At 42.8% G+C, this 13,479-nt stretch overlaps 1 protein-coding gene across 4 annotated transcripts in view; it reads right to left on the reverse strand.

Annotated features, from left to right (window-relative positions):
- Positions 1-3,600: 3,600 nt before the first annotated feature.
- The window catches only part of LOC119657363 (T-complex protein 11-like protein 1), a 28,338-nt gene continuing 18,459 nt past the window's right edge, over positions 3,601-13,479 (reverse strand). For all 4 annotated transcript variants that reach the window (XM_038064245.1, XM_038064244.1, XM_038064246.1 and 1 more), the window contains 7 exons: positions 6,095-6,208; positions 5,869-6,033; positions 5,681-5,801; positions 5,232-5,589; positions 4,835-5,159; positions 4,532-4,698; positions 3,601-4,475 (listed from right to left, as the gene is read on the reverse strand). In XM_038064245.1, coding sequence (XP_037920173.1) covers positions 4,153-4,475; positions 4,532-4,698; positions 4,835-5,159; positions 5,232-5,589; positions 5,681-5,801; positions 5,869-6,033; positions 6,095-6,204 — 1,569 coding nt within the window. In that variant the 5' untranslated portion in view covers positions 6,205-6,208 and the 3' untranslated portion in view covers positions 3,601-4,152. The remainder of the gene's footprint in view (positions 4,476-4,531; positions 4,699-4,834; positions 5,160-5,231; positions 5,590-5,680; positions 5,802-5,868; positions 6,034-6,094; positions 6,209-13,479) is intronic.

The raw sequence follows: 13,479 nt of genomic DNA on the forward strand, positions 1-13,479 counted from the left end.
CGCGAGCGAGTCTGTCAGCCTCCTTATTACCAGCGATGTTCGAGTGCCCCATCACCCACATCAAGAATGTTTCGTTCAGTCAGTCAAGTTTCAGCAGCACCTGATGACAACTCCATACCAACTGGCTTGATATAACTGTCGGAACAGATTCGAATGGTGCGACCTCTCCATTTTTATCGCAGACATTTTTCTGCTGCCAATGAAATGGCACATATCTCCGCCTGGAATATGGGTCGTCATTTTTCTAAGGGTCGGGCCAGTTTGACCCGTCGGTGAAGGTTATTAAGTCTGCAATCTCAAAAGATTCATGGCCATTTATCGACCATTCTTCTCTTTTAGTGATTACGACAGTATATGTCTTTTCAAAGACGAATCTGGAAACCATATGGTCCGGCCGGCATCAGAGCTACCGGATGTTTGTTAAGGGATTTCTGGATAGAAGCATGACCGTATGTTTGGCCGCCTTTCCACGTTCCAATGGTATCGAACCTATATGCGTTGTTGGACGCTTTCCGTTTCACCTCCAAGTGAATGAGGGGTAGCTTCAAGTGCCGCAGTCGGTGTATACTCATTGCTCTAGTAATACTTAGGCAACCAGGCCTCTAAATTTGCGTTAGCAGCTTCTTGCTGTTAGCAAAATGGGTTTTATTATGGATGTATACATCCAATGTATCTGTTTTGGTGAAAGTCCCCAGGTCTTACCTATTGCATAGCTACAGCACCATAGCAATCTGCAGGATTTTTGATACTGTTCCTGGATATGGGGCTTCCACGTTAGTTTGGAGTCAAAATGTACTCCTAAATCTTGATCGTTTATGCCAGCTGGATTTCCGCCCCTGCTAAGGTGGGTGGCGTATAGCTGCCCCACCTGGCGTTCCTAATGAACATAACTAGTCCAGTCTTAATATTGGTCCATGTACCGTCGATTATATGCATATTTTCAACTCCTTTTGCTCTCATGCATCCCCAAACGCCTAAAACAACATACTCGCCACCGTGCTTAACAGACCTTGCATATTTTTTTTGGTTGCAGCACTTTTCCATCATCTGGCTGGAGAAAGTGATCCGTGATGCTGAAGTTAACGCGAGGAGTACGATTCTCTTTAAATCCACCCAACTACTGGCCTATGCTGACGATATCGACATCATGGGGAGAATGATCCGAGATGTACAACCTGCCTTCATCCAGATCGAGCAGACGGCAATGGGCGCGAGATCTTGGACTGCACATCAATGAACGCAAGATAAAATCTATGGTGGCAACGTTTGCACCGAAAACCAACCAGCCAACAACATCAAACCGCACTGGTCAAACGGGAAGAATGAAGATATGAGACTACAATTTTGGGGCTGTTGATAATTTCCCCTATCTAGGGTCGAAAATCACAACCGATAACAGCTACGAGGATGAAATCCGCGCACGGTTGTTGGCAGCCAACAGAGCCTATTTCAGCTTAGGGGTCAAAGCTCTTACTGTACAAGACAGTGATCTTGCCAGCCCTCATGTATTCCTCCTGAGTGAAAGTTACGTCGAGTTGAGTACATGTGTCTCTGAGCGTGTTCACGATTTTCGAGAATTTTTGAAATGGATTTGAATAAGCAATAACGAGTTTGTATTAAATTTTGTGTTAAAACCGATTTCAACGGTACGAAAACTTTGCAAATGTTGGGAAAGTGTTTCGGCAACTACATTTTAAAGAAAACAGCCATTTTCGAGTGGCACGAACGGATCAGAAAAGGTCGTGAATGCATTGCCGATGATGAGCGTAGCGGCAGACCATCGACAACGAAATCCGAACAAAACGTTGACAAAGTGAGGAAATGTTGGCCAAAAACCGCAAATTAACCATTAGAGAGATCGCAGAGGATTTGAGCATTTCTTTTGGATCCGTTCAAAGCATTGTGGTGAAGGACTTGGGTCTAAGTCGTGTTGCAGTCGAGTTTGTGGTAAAAGATTTAAATTTCATGGAAAAGAAGGACCGTGCGCATATCGCCAAAGACATGACTTTCATGGCTGATTTTGACCCAACGTTCACCAAACGCATCATTACTGGTGACGAGACGTGGGTTTATGAGGACGACACGCAATCCAGGTATCAAGCGAGTGAATGGCGTGCGTCGGATGAGCCGAGACCGAAGAAACCACCGAATTCTCCTGATTTGGCCCAATGTGTGACTTCTTCCTCTTCAATTGAATCAAAAAACCACAGAGCAACGCGTTTCAGTAGCCGAGAGGAGATAATGGAAAAATAGAAGATGGCCCTAATGGAGATACCTAATATGGGTAGGTAGGTAGGTATCAGTGGCCGCTCCGAGGAGACCAATTAGCGCTTTGGTGCGCCGTTTTGATGCCACAAACTCCTAAGACCGTAACTGTTGTTATGGCCAGCAGGGAGCAGGGAGGCAGAGTCCAGCTTGCTCGGATCTTCAGAGCCAGCCCGTAGCATTCACGAAAGAAAGCAGCTCTTCCATCCTGCAGCTAGAAATCTCTCTGAGGTCCCCAAAGAATGGTTTACCCAGTGTCCCTGACTGATTCTAGCCAGAGCTGGGCAATCGCAGAGAAAGTGCATGAAGGTTTCCCTTCCTTCTCCGGAGCTTCGGCAATGCGAATTGTAGGGTATGTCGAGCCTAGCGCCATGGTCCCATAGAGGCCAGTGCCCCATTCAGACCGCCGTAATCTTGAATGCATTTGCACGCGTCTGGCACAGGGACTCTCGTGATAGGGCTATGTTATAAGCGGGCCAAATTCTCCTTGACTTGGCACAGCTCGTAAGCCTTCGCCATCTTATGCCCGCCGCTGCTAGGTGGTGCGAGTAGACTCGGCCCCCGACTGTATTCGCCAAAGGACTGCTAAGAGAGAGCCTTGCTTGGCCAATCCGTCGGCCCGCTCATTCCCCTCTATGTTCCTATGCCCGGGAACCCAGAGGAGAGTGACCTTGAGCGTACCGCCCAGACGGTTCAGCGCGTCTCTACACTGCCCCACCAGCTTGGAAGATGTTGTCGCTGAGTACAAGGCCCTGATGGCCGCTTGGCTGTCTGTCAGAATGGCTATGTTACGCTTGGGGCTCGAACCTCGCTCCAGCCAGTACTTCCGCCTGGAATACACTGGCGAAACCTGGGAGGCCATACGACTTGGATACACTGTGTGTATTCGAGAAAACCCCCGCGCCGACTCCACAGGCCATCTTTGATCCGCCCGTAAAGAATACTGTGTCATAATCTTACAACACGCCGCCGGTCTTCCACTTTGCCCTGGTTGGAAGGTCCACAGCAAAGTTTCTCGTGAAGTTCAGCTTGCGTATGGCATAGTCCGTGGGGGATATGGAGTTTCAAAAATGTTTCGAGGACTAGATCAAGCGTTGGCATAAGTGCATTGCAGTCGATGGGGACAATATCGATTTTCAACAATAAACAGGTATTGTTTATTTTTTAATGAATTCCAGGGACTTTTTGATCAATGTAGTAAATAATACTTATCTGAAGGACCCGAGTATTATTTTCATCGTAGAGATAAAACCATTACAGTCTGTTTCAAATTTTAATAAACAGAATTCGAAAAAATCACATCAATCTTGTAAATATTTCTTGTAACTTACTACATAATTAAAATAAACTATTTTATTTATATCATTTTCAAATACTGGAATATATATTGATCAGTTTATCAAAAAAGTCAAAATGTTTTAATTGCTACGTGTTAAAATATTTCTGTCTACAATTTCTGTTTCATTTTATCGTCACCAGCTCGCTCCCGTTGCACAAATACATCTAAACTCGGAATGCGAACGTGCTATCCAGAAAATGCATTCTTTCCTGAATGCACGTGCCCGGCCGTGAATTATCACTAGGTAGGTACTTAGGTACAGCTGAATACATTGTATATCTCACTCCCCTTCTCTAAGAGCTCCCTTCCGTTGTGTATACTTTATGTTAAATCGATTAGAAAAATGTTTATATATTGTTTGTATGCGGTTGGTTGTGTTGCTATTTGAATACATTCAGACACATTCTTTGCTACCCGGACCTGGGAAACGTCTTTCGGGGTAGCAAAAAATATTATCATCAGGTTTACATGTTCGGAACAATAAGTGGGTGAACTTAAGTTTTATTGTCCAGCAATAAATTTTCCCCAAACATTGATCCCATCACATTTTAAGTGCTTGTATTGGTGTCTGGTCCATTAGCGGCAATCGTGTCGTCAGTGGGAGATGTTTTTGGCGACTCCCCGGCTTGATCCTTGTCAACTGTGGCAGTGGTGGAATTATCGGTTGGTTTTTCATCATTTTTGTGTTCGCTGTCTGTTAGTACTTTTACATAATATTCACCAAAAACGGAATAGTTGTATGTCAAAAGTCGTTTGAAGGCAGTAGCTAAAGTTTCTAGTTCTCCTTTAAAGTCAACGTATCCGGGCGGCGGCGGAGGCATTCCGCTTTTAGAGCGCAGCACCAAGCGGAAGTATGTCTGCAGTCGTTTCCCTATACAAAGATACCATAGGTTTGGGCCGAAAATTATGCTAATTTTTGGAACTTACACATTAGGCTTCGCACAGGTGAATCCTTTTTACCAATCTGAAGGATTTGTGATTTTAGTGTATTTTCGATGACTGCATCCAATGGGGGCGAGTTTTCCTCTTGAAGTCGGCTTTTTATCACAGTTTGAACATGTAATGAGACATTCTCCATGGTGTTTTCCAAGTCACTGGAAATGGGCGCACAAAAATACGTATTTTAGTAATTTTCGAAGACCACAAAGAAATGAATATTTTCATTACTTCTACATGTCTCAATGGAAATTAATTTTCAATTTAACATATTTTATGTGCTCAAGCACTTACCTGTTGTTCGCAACACTTTGCAGCAGAACCTCAATTTCTTGTGCCAAAGCTACTCGATTCTCAGTTCGTTGTGAGATAATTGGGATACTAGATGAGATCGCTATTGTGCAAGCGGCAGCACACAGTCTCAAAGCCCGACTAGACAGTTTCAATATCCGATCCTTATCAATTGAAAGAATTTCGGGAAACTCATCGGCTTCATTCCAGTCCAACAGATCCATGTAAGCATTGAATATGACTTGATCCGGAGTGCTCACCACACCATTACTGTCTTGCGATTGGCTTTGACTCCGTTTCAACCAATTTTCCGTGGCTGGAAATCCAACTAGAATCATTTCAAAAGTAAAATAATTACTTAAATGTAAATCCGATATGTTTTGTGATAGCCGAGCCTTACATTTGTAATATTCCAAATATTCTTTGAATTTCTCTTTTTCATATTCGACCGAATTTGCCACCAAATCATTGCGAGCGAATTCCAGTAAGCAGTTTGCCATATCTAATTTCATTACCGTCATTGTTTCCAAGATGCCACGGAAAGTATCGACCACATCGTCAATTTCTTGAAGTTTCCGAATTTCCTCATCGCGGATTGGGGCACACGATTTAGCCATTATTCCTATCACGAAATTTGCATATGAATTAAAGTCTAAAACACCTTGTTCAGCTTGTTGTTGGATGACTGTCACATCGAGCACTTCATTGATGTGATCCAGAAGGCGTTTATTGTTGGCGGGAATGATTTGGGGAAAGCACTGAAATTCGGGTAGAAGAAAAAGTTGAATATTCGTATTTTCTCGGAAATAAACTTAAATCTCTGCCAAAATGCACTTTAAGTTCTATTACCTCCTTAATATCCGCCAAAAGTTGTATTGCATGATTAAAACACGGTGGGTCCTGGCTCAGCTGTTCACGAAGGACATCCCAAAATGCTTTATGCATAACATCACGGATCCGGCGCTCCAAGCTAGCAACAATTGGAATATTTTATCAGATTAAGAGAAAGATTTTCCTTCAATTTCACGGAACTATACCTATCTTCTGGTGGTTCATATGGCTTCAATTTGAATTCCGGATTAAGGGCAATTTCATGGACTAGAGTCATATTTTGTATATTCTTTACAACGTCAACAACTTCATCCATTGTGAGGACCTTTGGTGGACTGCCATCAGCACTAGGTAATATGAAGCGTGTTTGTCTAGGAGAAAATACAAATCCGTTAGTTCAATATGCTATCTACGAAGGCTCAATAGTTTTACTTGTCAGAACTTTCACTGTCAGTGCGTTCTCTGAGACTTGAAGCACCAGGCGAGGAACTTAGAGCACCATCGTTTCCGTTAGTCTCTGATCCCGAACCGGAGGAATCCATTCTCCTGAAATAAATGAATGTCATAAGTATGCTTTACAAGTTTTGTTTGCTATCATAAATATGGAAGGAAATATTGAGGCACGAGGTTAGACAATTAAGTAATGAGATTGATTCCATAAAAACCGTATATTTTAAAATTATTCTACAACTCTGTCATCCCCTTCAAAGTAGTTCCCCTGGGCGATTCCAGCGCGTTTTCCACTCTTTGTAACATTTCTGGAACGATTCGACTGGGATGTCCGCGAGTACTCTCGTCGGGGCGCTTGGATGTCCGTAATTGACTCAAAATGGGTTCCTTTGACCACCGATTTTGTTCTAGGGAACAAAAAAAGTCACAGGGATACATATCGGGCGAATAAGGCAGCTGTTGCAACACGACGATCCCTTTAGAGGCTAAATACTGGGACACGCTGAGGGCTGTGTGGCACGGCGCGTTGTCGTGATTAAGGATCCAGTTACGAGCGATGTTTGGGCGCACCCTGTTGACTCGTTTTCGCAATCTTTCGAGTACTTGGCGATAGAAGACTTGATTTACGGTCTGTCCCAATGGAACAAATTCTTTGTGGACAATTCCACGGCTATCAAAAAAGGTAATAATTAACGTTTTCACCTTCAACTTGTTCATGCGAGCTTTTTTTGGGCGGGGGCGTGCGGAGACAACCATTGTGAGGTTTCACGTTTGGTTTCCGGGTCATATTGGAAAAACAGGCTCTCATTGCCTGTAATAACTCGAACAAGCAGCGTAGGACCGTTTTCCACTTGTTCCAAACAGTCTTCTGCGACCGTCATTCGATACTGCTTTTGCTCCTCAGAAAGGTTCTTTGGAACCATCTTCGCGCGCAATTTTTCATCCCGAAATTGCCTGTTAACATTTGTCTGACTGTTTCACGGTTGATAGCCAGTTCCGAGGCCAACATTCGAACTGCTAAACGTCGGTCTTTACGGATTAGGACGCGCACACGCCGCGCATTCGCTTCGCGCCTCGTCTTCCACGCTTTCACGCCCCTCCTTAAACTCTTTATGCCATCGAAGCACCTGGGCACGACTAAGAGCACTATCACCATGCACTTTTACAATTTTAGCGTACGTTTCCGAAGCTGTTTCGCCCAATCTCTAGATTTCGTTTCTCCATTTTCGTAACGAGCACCACCCACACACGTCTACTCAACACGACGCAGCAGGCGAACAAAACAAGCTAGAGCGATGGTGAATATATCAATGGAGAGGGAAGGATGCCAGGGAAGAGGAAGGGAATTTGAACGTTGCAGGTTTACCACAAGCGCGGCAATAAAATCAGTCTCATTACTTAATTATCCAACCTCGCATATGAAAATGTCCATTTTTCTTCTTCAATTTGACTCAAATCGAGCTCAGGTCGAAAAGTAATTATTTGATTTTCTTATTCTAAAAAAACCCACACAAAAACAAAAAAAAAATCTATGATACATTCAAGACTTAAAGTTTGTGATTGATCCTTACATGGGCCATAGCACGTTACCACACGGAACCGTTTCCTATTTCTTGAAAACAGTTCCATCCCGCATTAGGCGTTACAATTCAACTTGATGTTTTTTGTTGAAGTTACTGTAGAGCACAAGGTTGTCATACGGAAGTTCGCGGGTCAAATCTCACTCGTGGCAGTCGACTCAGCTATTAGTCAAATCAGGATTATACTCTCGGGCGAGCGCAACGCCTCGTATCATCATCATCTTCAACGGCGCAACAACCGATATCCGATCTAGACCTGCCTTAATAAGGAACTCCAGACATCCCTGTTCTGTGCCGAGGTCCGCCAATTCGATATGCCATCGCTCCATCTAAGGCAGAGTCTGTCTAGTCTTCTTTTCTACCAAAGATATTGCCCTTATAGACTTTCCGGGCTGGATCATCCTCATCCATACGGATTAGGTGACATGCCCACCATAACCTGTTGAGCCGGATTTTATCCACAAGCAGACGGTTGTGAGATCGCTCATAGATTTCATCGTTATGTAGGCTACGGAATCGTCCATCTTCATGTAGGGGGCCAAAAATTCTTTGGAGGATTCTTCTCTCGAACGCGGGCAGGAGTTTCCAGTTTTTTTTTGCTAAGAACCCAGGTCTCCGAGGAATACATAAGGACTGGCAAGATGATAGTCTTATACAGTAAGAGTTTTGACCCTATGGTGAGACGTTTCGAGCGAAACAGTTTTTATAAGCTGAAATAGATTCTGTTGGCAGCCAACAACTGTGCGCGGGTTTCATCGTCGTAACTGTTATTGGTTGTGATTTTCGACCCCAGATAGAAGAAATTTTCAACGTCTTAAAATTGAAGTCGCCTATCTTTATTCATCCCGTTTGACCAGTGCGATTCGATGCTGTTCATTCTTCGCTTTTTGCCGCTGACGCCAAATGTGCTTCGTCTTACCTTCATTGATATGCAGCCAGAGATCTCGAGCCACCTGCTCGACCTGGATGAAGGTAGACTGTACATCTCGGATTGTTCTCCCCATAATGTCAATATCGTCAGCGTAGGACAGTAGTTTGGTGGACTTGAAAAGAGGATGGTGCCTCTCGCATTTACGTCTGCATCGCGAATCACTTTCCCCAGGGCCAAGTTGAAGAGGATACATGATAGGGCATCTCCTTGTTTTACACCGTTGTTGATGTTGAATTGTCTCGATAGCGATCCTGCTGCTTTTATCTGGCCTCGCACATTGGTCAGGGTCAGCCTATCAGTCTTATTAATTTCGTTGGGATATCGAATTCTCTCATGGCCGTGTAGTTTTTTTTTACCCTGGCTATGGTGTCCGGATAGCTGAGTGGTTAGAGCACAAGGCGCCGTACGGCGGGTCGCGGTTCAAATCTCACTGGTGGCAGCGGGATTTGTATCATCATTTGACGTCGGATACCAGTCGACTCAGCTGTGAATGAATACCCGAGTCAAATCAGGGTAATAATCTCGGGCGAGTACAATGCTGACCACATTGCCTCCTACAGTATACTGTAGTGTACCGTTACGGTCTTGAATGAAGTGCTCTAACGCACTTCAAGGCCCTGATCCAATATGGATTGTTGCGCCAACGATTATTATTGTTATTATACTGTCATAGGCGAATTTAAAGGCGATAAAAAAGATGATGTAACTGATGTCCACATTCCAACAGTTTTTTCATCGCTTGCCGCAGAGAGAAAATCTGATCGGTTGCTAATTTGCCTGGATTGCCTTAGCCTCTTTGGCATGGGCCAACGATGTTCTGGGCGTATGGGGCTATCCGGCCTAGCAACGTGATACCTCTATAATTGCTGCATAGCGTGATATCCTCCTTCTTATGTATGAGACAGATAATGCCTCCTTGCCAGTCGTCAGGCATTGATTCGCTATCCCACACCTTGAGCATTAGTTGATGAACCACTCCTCCTCCTCCATATTTAACCAATTCGGTTGTAATTCCATTGGCTCCTGGCGACTTATGGTCTTTAAGCCGGTGAATTACACGGACTGTTTCTTCCATGCTTGATGGCAGTATTTATCCGTCGTCTTCAGTTGGCGGGAACTCTAACTCGCCGATATTTTGGTTGTTGACCAGTTCATCAAAATACTCAATCCATCACTCGAATATACCCATTCTGTCGGAAATCAAATTTCCCTGTCTGTCAGACGGTAAACTTTGCCTCTTTTTCAAGCTCAGTATCATGTGGCTAAAATACATAACTCAACCAAAGAGCAAGCAGATGTCATCAGCGTAGGTGAGGTATTTTGAAGATAGACGCCATGGCTCGTTGAAACCTTCTACACTCTCCCGCCCAGGTTTGGAGGAGATTGTCACCGATAACAAGAAGAAATATTATCGGAACAGAATGTATTTCTATCGGATTTCGGTTTTGAACTAAAAAAATTTTTATGGAACAAGTTTGTGACGCCATATGCCGCTTTGATAATATATGTATGGATATGGTGGCCAATATCCCCTAAACGCAGGACAACGTGCTCAGATCTATGCGCCATCGTTCCCGGTGAGAAGAAGTATGTTTTAGCTTACTCTTAGTCTTTCCGAGAAGCCCCCACTACACCTCTATTATTTTGCGACGCACCCAACCGTAGACCGCTCTGAGGTAGTGGATTCCACTGCATAGCCAGCAATGCATTTGTCGACGTTTCTTAAAGTGTAATCTACATTTCACTGCCACTTCCGGCATTTAAAAAACACATTATTTTCAGAAGTTACACAGCACCAGTGTACGGCATTAAAGTTGTCAATAAAATCATTCCAGCATTTATTATATAATAAAGTAAATTCAAGAAAATAATTTCCAGTGTTAGCGTTGCCAAAGGTTTGTATTGCTTATTCGAACAGAGCTCTTAACGATTATTTGCTAATTCCTTCAAAAGATTTTGAATCCAGTTAAAATCAAGCGTTACTGCGGTACTATGTAAATAGCTTGAATAGGGATCCAATACGTAGGGTTGAAAATGTGAGCTTCACGGACCATTTAACAAGAAGCAGCTGATTAATAACATACCCTTCACAGACAAGTTGACAGGAAACAAGATACTATTAACAACCCCTTCACAAACAATTTTTTGTCGTTAGTGTTCGATCGTATTAATTTAATTTGCATATTGCAATGTCGTGTCAGGCATTCAAATCTTATACTTGATATCATGGAAAATGATAAATCATTGAAGTATGACAAACAGTAGTTCAGTTGATATTTAAAATTTCCCGGTAACTTCAATTAGATTCAACATGTCCACCCTCAACATTGAGATCATATTTGAATGATTCGACATTTGCAATAGCAATAATTGTCCAAAACTTGATATCATTTTACGCCCAATTTTTTGATAATGTGAATAAACTCGGTAATGTGATGTCTTTGTTGTGTCATCACTTTTGTTTACATATAAAATTGGTAGAGACTACGCTTTAAGTTTCGGAAAATACCACCGAATGACCTAATTCACCAAATACTGCTAATTCATTCAATCCGAAAACGACTTTGTTGCGAACCTGCACGCTCAGTATCGATGATTAACCTTAATAAAAATGTTCTCCTTGGATATTGTTTTATTGGAGTCGCAAAGATGGTGGCTTAATTATCACTGCATTTTGCGGTCGTTAATTGGAAAAAATTGAAGTCATAATCCTCTTGAATTGATATTGGATACAAGGGTCATGATAACATCTTCTGCTTATTTGTTCCTTAAAAGCGTGTGTAAGAAACAGGAAAAATGAGTTTTATTGTAAACAGCGGGGTTCGACCCATCTGAAGCAAAAATTATACAGATATAAAGTTTACTGAAATTGTCGATATTTATTCGTTAAATAAGCAAAACTTCAATTCAAATCAAACAAACGGAAAAAATAAAAATCAATAGAGCAATGATTGCCAGGCAGTTCTTTATTAGAAACTGTAAAAGCCAATAAGAAAAAAAACATGATTCCAAGTAACACCACCGTTTCCAGGGTGGTTTTCAGTCGATTGAAGACCATGAGCATCGTATACGTCCTTCCAAGTCAAAGGAGGACACATATGTTGTCAAAATTGGCATTATGGGGCGGATAAATCGATGTGAGTGTGCCTATTGAGGAGTGTGGGATACCAGTTACTATATATCTTGTTATGTTAACCGAAGATGTACCGCATCGCTGCGAAATCCTTGGTGTCTGGAATTGCTTAATCGTTCAGGAAAATATGAAAACTTCTTTTGAAGGATCATAACAACTGATGCGTCATGGATTCCTAGTGAGTGAATGAAAACATCCCCAAGATCCATTTACTTTGATGCTAATGGTAAAGGGTGCTGGCAGCATGCTTGTTTGCCAGTATATTTCAACAGTGATAAAATATGGAGGCCACCAGCTAAACCAAGCCGTTCATCTCCAAGATTATTATTCATCGCCCAAGATTAGGGACAACGAAGCAATGCTCACATAGTTCAGCAATTATAGTACCTACTCTACCCTACCCCTATCCCTATCATCTATCAGATATTCTCCGCTATCTTGCTGGGCCGGATAGCCTCATACGCCCAGAACATCCGACGCCCATAGCAAAGAGGCTTCACTTCAGACAAATGGGAAACATATCAAATTTTTTCTCTGTGGCAAGCGGTGCAAACTGCTCTAATATGGCCGTTAGTTGCATGATCTCCTCATCGACTTCCAGGCAGGCTGTAATAGCATAGCTAGGGTAAAACTGTACACGACCATGGGAGAATTCAGTATCACGGCTAATTTGATAAGACTGACTAGGCTGATCCTGACCAATATGCGGGGCCAGATAAAAATGATAGGATTACTCTCAAGACCATTCATCAACGGGGGGATGTCATATCACCGCCGATATCTAACGGGAATTGGAGGGATTTTGCAAGGCCAAATATACCGAAAAGGAAAATTTAAGTCTCGATTTAAATGTTCGAGGACATATAAAGATAGCACTTGGGGATAATCTTACAGCCAGGAGTTGCTCCAATGCAGCCCAGTTTTTGAACCTTCCTAAGGAGGGTAGATGCAGCTTCTGTAAGACGAAAACCACGCAATAGATAAATAGCACATCTGCAAATTTTCCATTATTTCTTAAACTATTGGTTGCAGGCCAGTGGAATGCTCTATAAATTGGATAGGTAGACTATAACACAAACAGTAGAGTGCGTATATAACGATCCTCAAGGGGTCGGCTTATTTGGTTGGTTATACCCGGAACCTATAAGGGAAGCTGTAAAGTTAGCGGACATATGCATTTGTAAGAGATTATATTTCTGTCTGGTATTTGTAGTCTAGTCTAGGCAATTGATAGACAAGGGTAGCTTCCTCCAAACTACAATTTTTAGTTTTCAATGTAAATATATATTTCGGGACTACTAAAGTAGCTTTGTACTGATGAAGGGGATAAATCAGTGTGAACTTTCCCAACACTTTGCTCGGACATGTGATGCAGAAACATGATGTTGGCCACCGTAACGATAATGGATGTGGATTTTTGCACCTTTCACTGCTCCACCTAAGATCAGTTGGATTTCAACTGATCGGTATCCTACGAGCAATCAGATCGACCACTCCGCGATCAGCAGTAGATTTAGGAGTTGTCTCCTGGATGTGCGTAACAAGAGAGGCGCTGATATCAGCCTCGAAAGAGATCTGATATTCACTTACGAGTTGCCTCCGCCATTTTTCGCGGGGCTGGGGAGCTGCGACCCTTTAAGTCCAACATCGACCGTTTGTATGATCTAACTGTTGCTCGACAATGGGAGAGCTATCTTGCTGATCGGACGGCAAATATACTGAG

Source organism: Hermetia illucens, chromosome 5 (genome assembly GCF_905115235.1).
Source record: "Hermetia illucens chromosome 5, iHerIll2.2.curated.20191125, whole genome shotgun sequence".
Taxonomy (NCBI): Eukaryota; Metazoa; Arthropoda; class Insecta; order Diptera; family Stratiomyidae; genus Hermetia; species Hermetia illucens.